Consider the following 19,454-nt stretch of genomic DNA (forward strand, 5'->3'; position numbering starts at 1 on the left):
ATCTCTGGCGCACAGGGACATTAGAAAGTAATTGACAAGGCCAGTTTCCAAAAGATCGTGTCCGGATACCATCCACAAGTATGACATACAAAAATCAATAATTCAAAGTTGTTGTCAGGTCAGTTTCAAAAAGAGAGTGCGCCGACACTGTGTGCGCAGTACTAATAAAAACGTTTCAAAATGTCTGCTCTATTACTAAATTTTACTCAAATTATATCCGTTTTCATTAATGAAGAATATTGAAGAATGAGAGTTTAAGTTGTCTAAACCAATGCGAGAGTGAGAAATAGCTAACATGAAGAATAAGAACATACCAAGCCAGGGGCAGCAAAGGCGATTTGTGCCCTTTTCGGATCTGGACATGATGATGCAACAGAACCTTCGAAGTGAATTCCCTAGCTCTATGTATTGCTCTAACAGCACCTTCTTGTTCGGCACCTCCACTGCCATCACACTCGCTGCTCTTTCGGGCTTAATTTCCTTTTGTAAATGCAAATCTGAAGCAATTGAGTGGAGATCCAAACCAATTGATATTTGATAAATCAACCCTTGAACTAACCCAAAACGATTTCGAGGCACTGGATCTTTTAAGGTAAAGCAATATAATAGGTGCTGGGAGCAATACTCTAAATACAAAATGTAGCCGAAAATCAAATAAACAAAGTTATTGTCAATATTAGTTTCCAAAGATGCAGGATCTAGTTATCGCCCACAATAATAGTATTATTAACAATAATTTAAATCAAATAATCTGACAATGTCTTTGCCTTATTTACCATATATTATCATCCATAACACTTCTAATATAATTGATTTGTTCTGAGCACATAACACCAACATACTATTTACCCTTTTTATCTTTGGATATAAGACCATCAAAGGTAAGAACACAAAGCAGACACCACCAACTCAAGCTCAACCCTAAAATAAAGTCCAACACGTTCTGATGGATGTATTGGCACCAAAAGTAGAGGATTGGCTAATAATAATATATCAGCATGCACATACGAAAACGGAATATCAGAAACACTCGTAGAATGCCTTTAGACTGTAGTAGCAGAGGTTACTAGTTTCCCTCGACCGAATGTGAAACCCCTGGTACCATCTGGCATCCGAGGACCGGGAGGTTGTTTGTTAGAAATAATCTGTTCTCGATCAAAATGGATAGAATGGCTAGATGGTGGGGTGCCAACCAGATGGCCTCCGCCACGATTATTGTTGTGATGTTGGCCTCTACCTCGCCTCCCTCCACGGCCCCGGCCTCTCCCTCGTCTCAGCGCTCCATCTTTTTCATTGAAATTTTCATCATTCTGTCCATATTTAACCAGTGTTAGGAAAATAGACTAGAATATCATATTTGAACAGCTACAAAATGACTGATATCTAGTAAAATTGCTTCATGTTTATTTGAGAAGATATATTCAAAGGTCAATTGAACTGTTCAAAGAAATATCAAACAAAACCCAAAGAAAAACACAAAGTTCTAAATTTATAGAAATAGTGTCCAATGAAGCAAGCATGCTTACCTCGAGATCATGTGACAATTCAGATGAGTGATAGGCATCATCAAACAACCTTTCATTTAATTGGTTTGATGTTGAGACATCCTCCTCTCCGTTAAAATCACCTTCCTGTCCTCTTCTTCCCCGAACTGGCCCATGTTTCGTCTTCATTTGAAGAAGTGACAGTTAGTAACATTTGTAAAAGAATAAAATAACCAAACAGCTAATAACAAAGAAAATATAATACCACTGAGACTTGCTAAGTTAATGCATAAGACATGTTATTAGAAAAAAAAAAACCCTACATTTGTCTATTTCCTTTCGTAACCTAGTAGAGAACCTTGTAGAGAACCTTGTATGAAGAACTGCTACTGCCATGAGTTTGGATCATGTACTGTGTACACGGACAATGCAATGCAGTTCAATAAATGAGACTGCTGTATTCACGCAATTCATGCACCTTTCCACCTAATAGGTAAGTGGATCTGATCTCCCTGAAGTAGAGAGAACTACTGATCTCCTTAAAACCCACCCTTCGGAATGGATACATGGATATGTTACATTTAATATTAGTTCATATTTACAGCTGATTAGTGATTACCCCCAAATATAATAACTATAGAGGGTATAATATTAATGCAAGATAAACCTAAAAGATCAAAACCAGTCATAACTATATCATCACAGATAACCCAAACTATCTTAGCAGTTGCATAACAATTTGCAAGCCAAGAATCTTTGAATCTCTATGTTACCTACGCTAGTCCTTTATATCGAAGAGGGGAATGGCAACTGTAGAACAAGATAATGTTTTGAATTATACTAAAAGAGAAACGAAAAAGATAAATAAATAAGACACATAAGGGGAGAATGCAAGGAGGTTTGCGGTTAAAGTGAAAGCAACATGATTGATGGTCAATGATTACCATGAATTTGGGAAACAGTTTAACTCTGAGTCCATTTCTCCAGTTCTTTTCATCATTGAGTTCAGCAACCTGCATGACAGAACACAATTAGTCACCTAGCTTAGAAAATACAAAAATGTTGAAAAGGTAGAATCATCAAGCATACTGCTTTTCCAGCATCTTCAACAGTCTCATACTCCACAAATGCATGCAACTACAAAGAAACAACAAAAACAAAAACATCAGCATGTAATATACCACATACATGAGAAGAATGAGAAAATTTTGAAGACTGTTAAATAATATACTTCATGGCAAACATAATGAAGTTTCCAAGTATAATCAAAATGCACCCCATAGTTTCAAAACTCTTATAATTTTGCCTCAACTATTGACAACCATAAGTAACAATAAATAATTTGACGTGGCACATGCGCCCTCATTTCCATAGAGTTAAAAGCTATCATATCATCATTCCACTAAGTCACTTAAGGTGTCAATAGTTAACAATGGAGGCCGTTTTGATAAATTTTAAACTCTGGTGGCCATTTTGGTAATTTTACAACTAAGGGCATATTCAAAAAGCAGGTAAACCTAGGTGGGATAAATTAAATTTTCCAATATATATATAAAAACAATGTGAGTTGGATAACCAAATCATAATAATCTACTAAGCAAGCACTATAACTTAAATGTTCAAATTCACATTGACAACATATCATAGCAATTGTACAACAAAAGGAATTAAATACATACTCTGTTGCCAAAGAGCATTTCCAGTCTTGTTGGTTTGTTATTTGCAGCAGTTCCATTGGCAGGTTGTGGATAGCATGTTCGTATTGTTTTCACACTAGATAACATAGATCACGATATTTAAGCAGCAAAGTCATACACTATAAACTAAAAATAAAAAACAAGTGATTTACCTGCCAACAGAGGAGAATAGCTTCATAAGATTCTGGTAACAATGATCCTCAGGCAAATTTTCAGCCACAACAATGCGAGACTAGATGAACAGATAAATTGAAAAACATATGTCTGTGGATCTAACTGAGAATGCCCATAGAGACATGACTAACTCACCTGCAACATCTCCAAGTCCGACTCTGTAAAAGGCTGTTGACGCCTAACTCTCTTCCCATCATCACTTACAGCCTGTAATTTGACTCAAAATATAAAGACTAAAGCCACTAAAGAGAGACTTGATATGATGTCTTCAATAAAATCAACTGAAATTAAATAGCTTATTAGAAAAACATGCCAGTTTTGATGATGTTCGGAGTGCCATAGCAAGCTGCGAGTTGTTTTGAACCAAGGATTTGATTTTCTTAAATGCTGCTACAACTGATATTGGCACTGCAGAGAGTAAACAATCACATTCAGACCTGACTTCTCAATTCCTCAAGCATAGATCTTAGAAAAATAAAATATTCAGAATGCCCATGCTGTTTGCATAACCAGTCAAATGAAAATAAAACAGTTTACCATTTGATAAAGAACACAAGGTTCATGCTTTTCAGCTCAGCAAAAAGTCATGTTAATTCCAATAGTTTAGTCAATATCTTTTATTAAGTTAACAAAAGTTTCATCGATCTCGTCGTACCACTAATAACTTTAATTTAACTTGTGTAACTATAAATATAATTGATTTCCTTTCATCATGTCCAAACAACCTCAACATACTTTCTCTCATCTTATCATATAAAAGGTACACTTATTACTTCCAGATAGTAGGCTTCCTATTTATCTTATTTCAGCAACCACACACATATGACAAGGCATATTATTCTGTGTGCATTGTTCATCAAATTATAAAGGAAGTAAACAGATGAGCCCAATATTAAATTTTGAGAAAGGTTCATCAAGAAAGAGGTGAAATTAAAACTTCTAAAAATAAATTTAATTTTATGCCTAGAAGATCAACTAGTATGCTATTTTTTTTAACAACCAACTAGTGGATAAGTATCGAGGAAATATAAAACTATAGAAATATTTTGTTTGACTTAAAAAGAACTAGTGATAACCTTCTGGTAGATTTTAAGTGAAGTAAATTCCTACTAATTATATTTAATTGATAAAGAGGATGAAGAAAGTTGTACTACTACTAGTGTTAAAATCACAAGAAGTGCAATAAATATACCGAATTCAAGTCATTAACCTAATTTAGGTCCATTCAAAAAGAAAAAAAACTCAATTAGAGATATTTTGGTTTGATTCAAGACTTAAAAATATAACAAATAGAAATACTAAAACTTTTTTAGTTTTACTGCAATATTAACTCAACTGACTATGAATCAATATATTTTGTGTTTTTGCAAACAAATTGGCTAAGTAGTAAGAGATTAAAGAGGTGAAATTGGAAAGAAAAAATAGATCAAGGCGTCAAACCAGCCGATTTCTGTTTTGTCGATGCATATTGATAATTTAATACCAATAAAGTACCATCTTGACTAGACTGTTAAATCAAATTTTAAACCTTTGTTAAAAAAAATGTATGTTGTAAGATTTATGATAATTAATCAAAGAACAAAAATATGTCAGTTGACCAACACAACAACTGAGTCAGGTTGTGCCCAATAATTAAAGGCCATCCTTAAACCCTCCATGCAACAATTTCAAGTTATACTTAAGAAAAAAAACATCTACAAGCAATACATTCCTTGCCAAAAACGAGCTGGACAAGTTGTTTACATCTCAATGAAAGCCAACAAGAAAAAATCAATGTTCAGATTTTTTTTTACCAAATCCATCAGGATCTTTACTGATAAACCTCATCAAATGTTCAGTTGTAGCAAGGTTTGCATCACTGAAATAATACTCAACCTGTCCATGACAAAAATATTGAGTTTCAAAAAGAGACAAACTACATGCACAAATAATTATATGATGAAATGCATACAGCTAATATAAAATGAGCACTTTTGACATAATAAAATGGAGGTGCAAAAAACTTGATGTAGAGTACACAGATAATGATTCAACAAATAACATCTGTAGCAAGACTAAAATATTTGATAGATTAAGGGCATAAATGATAATAAACTTAGTGGAAGCCAGAAGATTAGTAGTTTGCAAGGATAAAAAAGAACGGATTATGATGCATAATTAACTTTAAAAAATAGCATGAGTTGATCCAAAACAGTACATAAAGGAAACTTCAACTCCTTACATCATAAACAGAGTAACTAAAAATCATATCATAAACAGAGTAACTAAAAATCATATAAGTCCTATAGCAATACAGTACCAGAATGTTGGATCCGAATTGGAGATTATCAAATAAGATGGTCATCTTAGTTAAAGAAAACTCTGTATCAAATGGCAGTGGCAAGATAACATAATGCTGTATATTTATATGTCCTACAGCCCACAATTATTTAACATATATTAAACCCTACTGAAGGCCACTTTCCTAATTCATATTCTTATTATATAAAAAATGTATTAAGGAAGTAAAATACAACACAAACACAGACAGAAAAGAAAAATAGTAGCCAGTTTGAAAAGATGCTGTACATTTATATGTCCTACAGCCCACCATTATTTAACATATATTAAACCCTACTGAAGGCCACTGTCCTAATTCATATTCTTATTATATAAAAAACTGTCATATTAAGGAAGCAAAATACAACACAAACACAGACAGATAAGAAAAATAGTACCTAATTTGAAAAGAAAAGAAGAAAAGAAGAAAAGAAGAAAAGAAGAAAATAAGACAGTAGTGATATGAAATCAAATAATATTTTGTACACAATAATAGGAACACTAGGAGGAATAAGTTTAACAGTTAGAATTATATGTCCATATTAAGTTTGTAAACCAAAGGACATAGAAACACTGAAATTGTGACTGCGACAGCCTGGTGGTTAAAGTTGAACAAACAGATGATAAAGTTTGCTGTACATTGTTTGGTAGAATCATGACATGGATGGAGGGGTATAGTTTCTTTCATTTCATGCAAACTGGAGAAAAGTTGCTAGAAAAGAGAGGACTAACCTTATCTCCTTCACCTAAGATGATTGAAAGAAGGTATATTTTCTCCCCTTTCATCCAAAAATGGAGAACAGTAATTGTTAAAGAGAAACCCAACTATATAAGTATGTTTTAAATCCTATTTCTCCTCTCTACTTTTAACATTCCATTTTTATAAAGAGCTGAGTATTCAGGAGAGCAATAAGAAAGAAACATGAAGACAGAAAAGAAAACTACTGCCAGTCTTAGAAACAAAACATGTAAATAAGATGATAATGATCTGAATCAAATAATTAGATTAAGAGAAAATTGAGATTTTGACAAGCTGGTAGGTTAGATAGTTAACAGCTGAGCAAGAAGTGTGGGGGTAGTTTCCATTTTATCCAAATGGGGAAGAGTGGGTATAACCAGAGAGAACAGATAAAACAACCTTTTCTCCATTCTACCAATGATGGATACAACAGCAATCCAAGATACATATTCCAGATCCCATCTCTTCTCTACACTTGTATTTGATAGAAACAAGAAATAAAGTGGTTTTCACTAATCTATTTTACATTTTCTTGCTCCAGTTCTCTCTACATTGGTGCTTTCCTTTCCTATTTTTCTCACCTCTTATTCCCTTACTCATTTCTATTCATCTAACAAAGGGGGGTTCCACTCCTATGAGAGAATTTGTGAGAAAGATAATATGGACAATCAAAAGTTGGTTTTCCAATGGCTCCATAAATGCCCAACCAATGATGAATTGCTCAAAAAACAAAAATTATTTTCCTATCATCTATAGTTTCTCCACTCCATTTTCTTCAAGTAAACCAATCTATCAAAATCACTAAACTTCACATGAGAGATAAATAATTGGTATATGTCTAGTAGAGTAGTGTTATCAAAGAAAAACGTGCTATGGTAACCCTCAAGCAGTGTAAAAGGTTCATCCCCTAACTTTACTGACAAAACCAATGAAACACCATAAATCTTTCGATAAATGCCAATTTTAAATATATCATAGATGAACATAATATCACAAGTATATTAAGCATATGAACTAATGAATTGCTTGACGCGAAGTCACACGAACCTGTTTCGTGACCTTTTGGATGACTTCTTCCGGAAGTCCATCCCTCTCCAAAGGGGTTCGTTCAGGATCAGCACTCGTATGTCCGCCCTCATGATCCCTAAACCCGCCGGCCTGGGCAGCCCCATAGTACTCGAACGAACCCGAGCCGGAAGCAAAATAATTTGAGCTCGGAGGCGCCTGGTGGAATACGTGCATCACGGGGTGAGCCACAGGAGCATTTCCATGGCGGATCGGCACTGGGGTAGAATCGGGGAGCTGCGAGGAGCGGGGGACAAACTCTGCTGCCTGGGCGTTGAGGCGGCTGGAGGAAAGGGACCGTGAGAGGGAAGAATCACCGGACTCCGTTGGAGATCGGTCGTCAGCGCCGCCGGAGCCAGAGGGGAGAGCATGGTCCTCGGGGTCCCCTAGGGTTTGCTCCATGATTTCGTCGGCCATAGATCTGCACAACCCTCTAGTCAACTTGGGCTCCAACAAGTCCATTATTTATACCACTGCCTTGAACCGTCTTCGAGCGACCGAGTCCCTTCTCGTTAACGAAAGGGCTACGAGTTTGAATGTATTTCCGATAGTGCCACTGAATAGTAAATCACCCCACGTGGCAGCTGCCTATTACATTGATGGCGCGTTCGAACTTGAACATAAAAACTAGTCAGGTAATTAGCACGTGATTAGGTAATCTTGTATTATTATAAGTAATAATATTAACTAATTAAAATAATTCTAATTTTTTAACGTATTTTTCGTCCCTCAAGTAACTCGTTTTTAGGCTAGTTTTTAGGACTCCTTTAAAAAATTTATTTAAAATTTCATATCTATTTAAATGAATAAATTACAAGGAAAGCGAGATCGGTTTTTTATAATATTAGAGGAGCATATGAAAAAAAAAAATGATAAATTCCATAATTTTAGAGTACGAGAAACAATTACTTGAAAAACAAAGCTCTTTTATCCTTTAAACTTCAATAAAAATATAATTTGTCATCTCAATGATTCTACACGCTTGATCCTATAACTATCTATGAGTAAGTATATCGAAAAGTTATAATTGACTCATGACGAAAGAAAGTATTATCTTGACTTCGTCAAGATTCGACTCTTCTACCCTTGTCCACTTCAATAACTTTGCTACCATTTATCCTCTAAACAAACATTACAAAGGTCCTACCATTTTGATGTTATAGGATTTAAAATATTGTCGGATATAGTTGATAAGAGTTCTGGATTCATAATTTAAGTACAATATTTAGTTTAAATTAAATTAAAATTTATATTAAATGCTCACGAAGTGTATAACATAAAATATGTAGCATATTATTTCTATATATATATATATAATAATTTAAATATCTAAATTTTATTCGATTAATTTTAAAGATAGATGATTTTTTTATTTATCTATGGTAATCCAAAACATAACTCATATAGTGACCGATATTCAAAATATGCATCTCTAATCGAGCTTAAGATTTACATTAATCTGAGTTGTCTGGTGCCCTATTGATCGATCGAATGCATACGTGGGTTGTGCAAAGCTATGCACTAGTTCTCACCCATGTATATTGTGTCTAGTTCTTACCCATTTAGTATATTCACAGCTCTCGTACGCTCAAGGGTTTGTATCTTGTCTAATTATTTGCTCTAAGTTAATTATTTTAAGACATCAATCATTCACTTATCTAAAATTAATTTTGAAAGATTATAATAATATACTTAATAATTCATTTTCAATAGTTTGTCCCGGTATTTATTTACCAAAATTGATTGAGCAAAAATAAAAAATGTGCCTTTCTTTATCGAATCGTTAACCATGCGTTCTATATTAATTTTTTTATTAAAATGAAGCTTCATCCCCTTACAAAATGATACAATTGTCCTCCAATACTATCCATCTCCTATATGAATTTTGAATTGGTTGGAGGTGTTATAACAACTATGAAATTGTAACTACTACACAGTCGTAAAAGTTATAGTTTCATAGTTGTTATAATATGAAAAAAATTAAACAAAAATCAAAAGGGTGTCCTTTTTTTATTAAAATTGTTCGAAATTTATAAAAAAAATTTAAATGATATTTTTTGAATTTAAAATCTAACTGTTAATGAGTTCATCTCGTAACCCGTTGTAAATATTTAAACGAGTTTTGACTTGATATATTATATGTGTTCGATTTCATTATGCACATTTTAAAATTTTTATTTTACTAAACAAACAACGAAAGCATAATAATATATATTATTACTATTTACACATAAAACTCACACGAGGATACTATCATGCAAACATAATCATAGAAATAAATGACATACATAAAATATACCTATTGGATGACAAGAAGCAGAATCGACATCAACTAGCAATCTCAAAAAAAGTTGCTTCTACTAGTATATCCATGTTGAAATCTCCTCGAGACGACTTCTCTAAGTCACTTGTCGTATCTCCGTTTTGATACTAGTAAAAGGAAGGAGATGAACGATCCGATAGAGGACTTACAGTCCGATTCAGTATCTAGCGGCTCAAAGCAATCCAACGATACGAATCGGATTGAATGGAGGTGCATTACACCGTTGTTCGAAGGTCGAACGATTCACTACCAATAAGGGGCAGCAAACCTAATGGTGTGGGAGTTCCAGCAAACAAGTACAATTGCCCACTGGAACAATGGCCAAAGAAAGAGGAAAAAGAATACCTCTCAGAGGAGAAACAACAGTTGCTTCTCTTCTTGCTCCTTGCTTCTACTGTCGGTTGTAGCTCCTTTGGCTTGGTGGATGGCTGACTTAGGGGAGATGGTTAATTGGTGGAGGGAAGTTTAGCTGGAGGGGAGTTTGGACATTTCTCCTTTGGACAGTGACGACACCACCAAGGGTGGTGGGCGGCGATAATGGGAAGAGGAGTTATGGCCAGAATTGAAAACCTAACCCTTAGGTTTTAATCCGTTAAATCTCTCCTCTTTAAAGATATGTTGATAGACCTCATTGATTGAATTTTAGATTAAATCAAATATATAGAGAATGTACACTTAAATAGTAATTTTATTTATTTAATAAATAATATATTATTTAAGCGATTGTCTTAAAACACCTCTCAAATAGAGCAATATGTCTTGTGGTTCAATCTAAATATGACCTTTCAAAATTTAGAATTTAATATTTACATTGTAATAGCTATGAAATTGCTGCTACAACTGTGTAACAATTACAGTTTCATAATTACTACAATTGAGTTGTCACATGTGCAGTTATAGCAGCTATGATTTCATAACTGTTATATAATTGTAGTAGCTACGATTTCGTAACTATTAAAATGTGAATGTTAAATCTTAAATTTTAATGCTTTGTTTGGGAGGAGGTGAGGGAAGGGGAAGGAAAGGTAAATAAGGAGAAAGGAACTTGAACCTTGTTTGGAAAGGAGTGAGGGAAGAGAAGAGAAGGGTAAAGAAGGATAAGTTTTAATTATGAAAAAGGAGATTTTCTTACACTCCAATTTGGAGTGTAAAGAAAAGGAAGGTAACTATAAATATTATTTATTTCAATTTTATCTCTATTTTAAAATATTAATTCTCAAATAACTAATCTATTTTTTTTTTAAATTTTTCTCGCTGAGCACGATCTTTTTGCTCATTTCTTACATCACTAAATTTTTATAGAAATATATGTAAAATACTGATTTATCATTTGTCATACCAAAGTGTACGAATTTTATATTTCGCATGTTTATTGTAGTCTACTCATTATTTTTTTAAAAAATTTTATTTATTTAAGTCATAAATATTAATTTTAGTTGATCTCACAAGATAGTTTTCGTAAGAAAAATCTTACATCCATAAATTTATGACTTATACATATTTTTTCACATATAAATTTATTTAAGAAGTATAGATATTTTTAAAATTTTATATATCTAACCTTTATTTCTTTTCTTTTCCTCCCAAATAAAGTAACACATGTTACGTTAATAAACCTTCTGTCCCTCCCAAATAAATAAAACATAAATACTTCCCTTTCCTTTCTTTCTCCTTCTTTCCCCTTCCATTAACGAACCTTCTCTCATCCCATTCAAATAATTCATAAAGATATTAACTTTTGATTTAAATTGAATACGTATAATATATTAAATTAAATTAAACTCATTTAAACATCTACAATTGATTATAAAAAAAAATCTGCAGTTTCAAATTCAAAAAATATCATTTAAAAATTTTTCAAAATCCCTGAATAATTTTTAAAAAATTTTTCTAACAGCGTATCCGACCAAATCAAGATTTTAGATGGAATAATACAGAAAGATATTTATACGAGGATATGAGATGTACTTGTGATAAAAAATCAACATAATACGTACCTTTGATAACTCGATCGATAAAAAAGATAGATCCTTCTAACTTTTGTGCAAACTAATTTTCAAAAGGGACACGGTGTACGTGTAATAGGAACACAAAAAAAGAGCAAAGAGTAGGATTTCACTCCACTTTATACTAAATATAGATCATATTAACTGATTAAGCAGATAATAAATCTATAGTGCGTGGATAAATCTACATATCTAAAGGCTTAAGCAACTCTTTCTTTGCAAAATAAGGAAGCACGTACGTACGTTTTTCTCCAATTAATTTATCTACACTCAGACGATGCAACATGTCGCATGTCGGGAGGCACGACAGCCAAGATCAAAAGCGAAACCAGAAGCGCCACGGGGAGAAGCAGCAGGACGGAAGGAGGGGGCGGCAATGGCGGCAGCAGAAGCGGGAGCACCAACAAAGACACTGCGAACAAGAGCAGCAACCACAAGGATTTCATGCTGAAATACTTACATGAAACATCAGCAGCAACAACAGCTTCGAGTCGATGCTCACGGACTGCATTAATTTGAGCTGAAAATTAAACCAGCTGCTGCTCTCCTGCATGCGTTCAGCGTGGGATGAATTCTGCCCTGTGGGTGCAGGTGCATTGCACCGGCTGCATCTTTTGAATGTGGAGTTCCAAAGCAAGTTGGAAAATTTAAAGGTGGAGGAGTATTTAAATCTTTGCCACACTGTTCTGATGGTTAAGTTCCTCTCCCCTGTCCATCCGCCTTGTCCTTCTTTCCCTGTTCCTTTACACGTACGGCCCACCACATCCATATCAGAACGATACAAAAGTCGACCTTCAGTGCTCAGTCATTGTGCCAGATTAAATGAATTGGACTTTGAATCGATTTTCCGAGATTTCGTAATTTATTTGTTTATATTTCTCTGTGAGATAGAAGATGCCAGACCACTTGATGTGACCACAATTATTATTATTTTGTTGGATTAAGTGAACAATCATTAATCTTGACATAAAGCAGACAAGAAACTCTTCCATTTTCTGAAATTACGTACCCTACAATATTCTTATGCAGATCTTCACTTGTCTGCGTCCCCTCCTGCTGCTTGTGGGCGTCGATGTCGTCGTCCCCCCTAACACACTCACACCATCACCACGCTTCGACCATCACTCAGTAGTCAGTACGCCCCAGATGCTGTCGCTCTCGGCATCATACTTACTTAGAAGATTGAACATGAACATATATACAGAAACTTGACAGTAAATTACGTTATGAAGATTACACATGAACGAGTCAATGCCAGTAGAGGTCATTTGTGTTGTCAAGTCACAGTTCGATAACGTTGGGCTAAGAGCATCTCCAACACTAATTAATAGCACGTTAATAATGTCTTTTTATTCTCTCTTCATATGACGTGGAGGAGTGAACCCATGCTCCGGGGCATAGGTGAGTTGGTTACGACGCAGCAGATTTGCAAAAGAGGACAAAGATTCGAATCCTAGCGAAGTTAGGTAATACCCTTCTGCATCGTAACCAACTATACTTTCTCGATTTACCTCCTCACAGATGATCGTGGGGCCGACCGTGTGGGACCGCTAAGGTGACGGATCCACCTTTTGCAGGAGAAGAGGAGTGAATCCATGAACACGTTCATGTGGTAAAGATGGATCCCACATGTTTTTTTTTATTTTTTAGGTGTTATAACGGGTAGAACGTTGCAGATGCTCTAATGAGTTGACAATAACATGGTGCACATTTGCATCTCACAATGTATTTCAACCGCACAAAAAAAGATAGGACAAAAATAAAGATGACTTTTTTTTTAAATCATCGAAGGAATATTTCATATTTATTTTTAATTTTTAATTTTTAATACAATTTAATTATATATAATTATCTAAATATCTCTGATATTATTTGTTACTGTTATTTTTTTTAATTTTAAAATTTAATATTTGAATTGATCTGAATTCAGAATTGAATATTTTTTAATATATTTATGTTATAACAATTAAAAAAATTGTAATTATTATATGATGAATTTATATTTACATTATAATAATTAAGATTTTATAATTATTCACATTGTTGTAGTAATTATGAAATTATAATTACTGTAATACATGTATCCAATCGATTTAAATAAATATATAAGATAGAATAATGATATTAGTAATCTTTTTAATTAAAAATAAATATGAAAAGATTTTTAACGACATATAACAAAACAAAGAGGAAAGACATGACGAAACAGACGAAAAGACAGATGACCCAACACCCAAACGAAGGACACATACACCTCCAACTCAACGACACAGAACAGGACGCAGCAGGGAGAAACAACAAAAGTGAGTAGATATTGTCAGTAGGAGTTAGCAGGAAGTATGGTCTCAGTGTGATCAATATTTTAAGACCAGCTTTTTGGAGATCTCCAGAGGTGAACTGGAGGCTAAGATACACCTCCACCTCTTGGTTATCTCGGCAAATTATGACGCCCTTAATTCCATGGTACTTTTATAAATGCTAGTTACATCAATATCTAAGACGCAGGTTAAGGGTTATTCAGTGCATGCTAAGACGATGAATTTACTATTTCGTGATTGACAATGCATAATAATTTAAGATATATTTGTGATGAAAATATTTTTATCCTAAAATTTATCATAAAACTTAATTGTTTTATAAAGATCTTCTCCATTTTTATATTATATCGTGTATAAAAAATAGATTGATTCAAATTTTATAATTAATCTGTTTAGTATTCATAATTTTAACCATCACAATTTCAATCCATACATTACCACATATATAAACATACCATATAATACATATTCAAAACAATCTCAAGATAAAAATATCAATAATCTTAACTAGAAGTGAGAGAAATTTGACTTGGAGTGGAACTTAACTCAAGATGTTGCATAATTAAGTTTTATTGTCAGCGCAACTCATTAATTTCCTGATCCCTTTGTCTCATTTCTTGATCCCTTTGCATTATTATCTTTTTCAAATGACTAACCTTTTTAGTCAAGTTATGTATTAATGTCCTTATGACTAGAGGAGTGGTAGAAGATGTACCAACAACTTTATAGATTCTGCTCAAATGCCCCATGCTCAATAGCCTTTCCCCTTTAGATCCCCCACTAGTCTCCAATTATATACTCAGATCATTCCTAACATAGTATTTAGATCCATCATTAGAGTCACTAGCACATGAATTTCTTTGTGTAACTCTAGTTCATCATATTTGTCATATATTGTCATGAGAAAAATTAAAATAATAAAATTTTAGAAATGCATATAATATTGATTATATCTAGTAAAATATATTTAATATAAAGATAGCGCAGGTACACAACTAATAACATATATTAATAGAATTTAAATTATATTATATGATCTATAATTAATCTAAATCTTAATTACCTTAGCTCTATCCCTACTCTAAGTATTATCTGTTTTTGAAATGTGTGAGTGAAAGTGTATATAAATAATGGCTCTTGCTCCATTTTCTTGCTCTAAAAAATCACGGTTAAAAATAATAAAATAGTTTGAAATAGATTAAAATTTAATTATTTGAAAAAAAATTATCAATCTATGTGTATGCTCATCAATATTGATCCTGCATATGTCGTAGATAAATTTCTAGAATTATAAACTTGATTGAGTTTATTTTGTTGACTCCTCTTTTTGCTCTCCTCAATTTTCTAAAAATTAAAGATCCTGACGCAATTTTCTTCGATGATGCAGGGTGATTTTTTCCCCTTATCTTTGTATGATTAATTAAGTACATGCCGAATGTAATCATCATATTTTTTTAAAAAAAAATCTTTTTATTTTTAATTCTTCATTAGGGTCCTAAGTGAGCATCCACTGAATGAGAAATAAATAATTGATTATATATTCAACATTAATTTCATATATAAACTGAAAGAAATAGGTTAATTTAAACTCATCCCACCACAGCTCTTTTGTGGGATCAAGAATGTTTGAATAAGTCATCGAATCCCCTTGCTAATAGTTATTTACAATTCTATTAATCTCGTGATCATAACACGTACAGAATTGATAAATCTATGATAAAGTATGAAATAAATAATGTTAAATAATTATGATAGTTGATAAAATTAATTATTTTAAAATACTTATGAATCTCCGAGAGGGGATATAGACTCTCGATTGTCGGTCATCTCGGCTAATTGTCTGATTGAAGGAACTTTCATTGGTATTGGGGAATGAAAAGGTCCTAACGATGATGTACAGAAAGGTTCTACAATTGAAGGGGGCACATTGGTATAGACTGCCCATGAGTACTATGTCGATGATCACATCAAGACTATCAACAAAAAATATTATGATAAAATAAATAAAAATTTGATACATAATGAAGAACATGAAAAAACTTATCATATGTAATATTTTTTGAAAGAGTGTGTGAATCAACACTCAAGATATCACCTATAATGATCTATAGAAAAAAGATAGTGCAGTTAAAATATATGACTTTAAGATAATAATTATATAAACAATTAATTAAACTAAGAGTTTTATAAATTTACATATTAAAATTAAAATTTTAAATTTGAAGATTAAAACTAAATTTACATATTAAAATAAAATTTATACATAAAATAAACATTACATTACCAAGTATGAAAATGAATTATTAATATTTTTTATTTTAACCTAACTTACTAATCATAAAAAATCAAAATCGTCGTCGTCGTGGTCATAGTCATCATCATCATCATCATTTTCATGAAGTTCACTTGTATCCTACGTTTATCACTATTCTGTTAGAATCTCAATCTCGTAACATTGGAATATTATATCATCGATCTGAAATATGTTTTGCAACTTCATCTTATTGATATGTAATATCCTTTCAACGTTCTTCAATTTTTTTCATGCTTTCGTTTTACAAACAATCCATCAATAATTTTTGTCACATTTTAAATTAGGATATGAAGTATAAAATACTTGAATCGCTTGTTGTGCCAACATAAATAATTTATATCTCTTATATAATCTCTTATGATTTATTTCAATCAAATTATACCGTGGATGCACCTTCATCCCTCTGACAGTATCAAACCAGCGATACATAAATAAAATAATTCGTATTTCTGAGTTAGAAAATTCTACCTCTATAATTTCATCCAGTAACTCATAAAAATAATTGTTTGCAGCTCCATCATTGGATGATTGAACACAAACCTCATTATTCATTATAGTCTTCCTCATTTTATATTCCTGAGTATGAAAATTATATCTGTTTATGAAATATGCTTGTTAAGTCTGTACCGTTACTTTTGCATGAAAGATAGAATAACAATTCTTGCTCAACGTGAACTTGATTATCATACATCTAAGGTTAAATTCCAAAAATAATTAAAAGTCAAAATATATGTAAACCAAATTTAAATTGTTTACTTACATATAATTTGAACCATGATGTAAATTATTCATGCAAAACCGATTAAACTTTTGTGTTGATATTTCATGACAAGTTAATTTAAAATTTTAAAAATCCTATAAAAAATAATTATAACACATATATAATTTATGACAAAACCGATTAAACTTTTGTGTTGATATTTCATAATTTAAAATTTTAAAAATCCTATAAAAAATAATTATAACACAAATAATTTATGACATAAGAAACATAATAATTAGGAAATATATACTCACTCAAAATATGATGTTACTTTTGGATAATTCAGTAAAATATATACGTGAGATGTCTGTCATTAATTCTTGACAAGTTATTAGTATCTTTATTTATATGGTCCATTTCGTCGACCAAGATAATTAAAAATTAAGAATGAGTTCAAATTGGGATTAATAGGATTCTCATCATTTCTTCTCGTTTTTCGTCTTATATTGTTAACGTGAGATTTAAAATAATATAATACAAAAGTTGTTACTTTCTCCACAATGTATGTATTAATAATAATAGTTTCAATATATGTTTTATTTTTCACTTTTTTCTTCAAATGTTATAAAAATCTGATTGTAATAAAATAAATTATATTAGATATTAATATAAATTAAATCATTTCAATTTTTATACATTAATAATGAAGTATATAAGAAATATGATTTTACCTTTCAAATGGATACATACATAAACATGACCTCCAACTTTGGCCTCATATAGTAAATGAATCAAAAGATGTTCTATCGAATTAAAAAATAAGGATGGAAAGATACTTTCTAAATTATACAAAATTATTGAAATTTCTCTTTCTAACGTCTCTAAGTATGAGTGTCTCAAAACTGTTGGACAAATATCATAAAGAAAATACTTAACTCTGTAATGACACCTTATATAAAATTTGGTAGGAGCTCCTTGAAAATGATAGAAATGAGTTTTTTCATAAATATATGACAATCACGACTTTTCAAACCAATCAATTTGTATTCCTTCAAACTGACACATCTCCCAAGATTAGAGATATAACCATTTAAAAATTTTAAAGATTTCATCCATTTACAAACAACACGTCTTTGATCCCTATTCACTGTATAAACTGTCTTTGACTTTGATCCCCTACTACTTTCATCGACATCAAGAGTGAGTTTTTTACAAAGAAGTCACATATCTTTTCTTGTATTCAAATTATCTTTTATTTTTCTGACGATATCCATCACTATATTAATCAGATTATCAAAAATATTTTTTTAATATACATTACATCACGATTATAATGAATCAAATGACTGTACTTCCATATTCATGTATATTTTCATATTCATAAATTGTACTATGTGAATCTTTAATAACAGATGGAAAGTTAAGTACTCTGTACCAAATCTATTAACCTATTAATCTTAATGGTAGGGGTGCCCTTTCAATTCTATTCTTAGTGAATTTTGTTAGAACCAATGGAATCAAAATATCTCCACAATGGTATGATATTGTCCACTTTGGACCTAAACCCTCATGGTTTTGTTCTTGTGCTCTCCCCAAAAGGTTTCATATCAATGGAGATACTTTCCATCCTTTTAAACCTATGATCTTTTTCATGTGCTTTAGATGTGAGACTATATTTGCACCCTTGCAACCCAACAATCCCCCCTCAAATAAAGGACCACAGGCCTCCCTCAACGTCGCTTTTGATGTCTGAATCCTCGATTCACCAGGACTTTTTGACCCTCAGTCCATCCGACCTACTAGGATTTCCCACCTAGCCGCAGATAGGACTTTTTTGCCCCTCGGTCCACCCGACCTACTAGGATTTTTTTGCCCCTCGATCCAGCCGACCTACTAGGACTTCCCACCTAGTCGCAACTAGGACTTTTTGTCCCTCGGTCCACCCGACCTACTAGGACTTCTCACCTGGTGTTTGGTCCTCTTGATTCAGACACAGGAGCACTCACTTCCTTTGTTTTTAAGGTTCAAACCATATGGTTAGATCTGGATCATGGCTCATCCGGCGGTTAGTCCGGTGAAGAGCGGTCTCGCTTTGATACCACTTGTTAGTACCGATGGAATCAAAATATCTCCACAATGGTATGATATTGTCCACTTTGGGCCTAAACCCTCATGACTTTGTTCTTGGGCTTTCCCCAAAAGGCCTCATACCAATGGAGATACTTTCCATCCTTTGAAACTCATGATCTTTTCCATGTGCTTTAGATGTGGGACTATGTTTGCACCCTTGCAACCCAACAAATTCTTCTTTA

At 32.6% G+C, this 19,454-nt stretch overlaps 1 protein-coding gene across 1 annotated transcript; it reads right to left on the reverse strand.

Moving 5' to 3' along the window:
• Window positions 1-736: 736 nt before the first annotated feature.
• On the reverse strand, window positions 737-7,906 carry LOC141832880 (la-related protein 6B-like). The gene is made up of 10 exons (XM_074720241.1): window positions 7,461-7,906; window positions 5,149-5,230; window positions 3,669-3,763; window positions 3,491-3,562; window positions 3,334-3,413; window positions 3,164-3,257; window positions 2,574-2,621; window positions 2,429-2,497; window positions 1,527-1,667; window positions 737-1,310 (listed from the first exon to the last, which is right to left on the reverse strand). Exons 1-10 carry the CDS (start codon window positions 7,893-7,895, stop codon window positions 1,044-1,046), a joined length of 1,383 nt encoding a protein of 460 aa, XP_074576342.1. The 5' UTR covers window positions 7,896-7,906; the 3' UTR covers window positions 737-1,043.
• Window positions 7,907-19,454: the final 11,548 nt, after the last annotated feature.

Source organism: Curcuma longa, chromosome 8, assembly GCF_044706935.1.
Source record: "Curcuma longa cultivar G26 ecotype Majalengka, Jawa Barat chromosome 8, ITB_CL_G26_1.1, whole genome shotgun sequence".
Taxonomy (NCBI): domain Eukaryota; kingdom Viridiplantae; phylum Streptophyta; class Magnoliopsida; order Zingiberales; family Zingiberaceae; genus Curcuma; species Curcuma longa.

Coding starts and splice junctions, on each gene's coding strand:
- LOC141832880 (XM_074720241.1), bottom strand. CDS start 7,895: ATGGCCGACGAAATCATGGAGCAAACCCTAGGGGACCCCGAGGACCAT. Junction 5,231..7,460: donor TCCAAAAGGTCACGAAACAG/GTTCGTGTGACT, acceptor TGTCATGGACAG/GTTGAGTATTATTTCAGTGA. Junction 3,563..3,668: donor TCCGAACATCATCAAAACTG/GCATGTTTTTCT, acceptor GTCAAATTACAG/GCTGTAAGTGATGATGGGAA.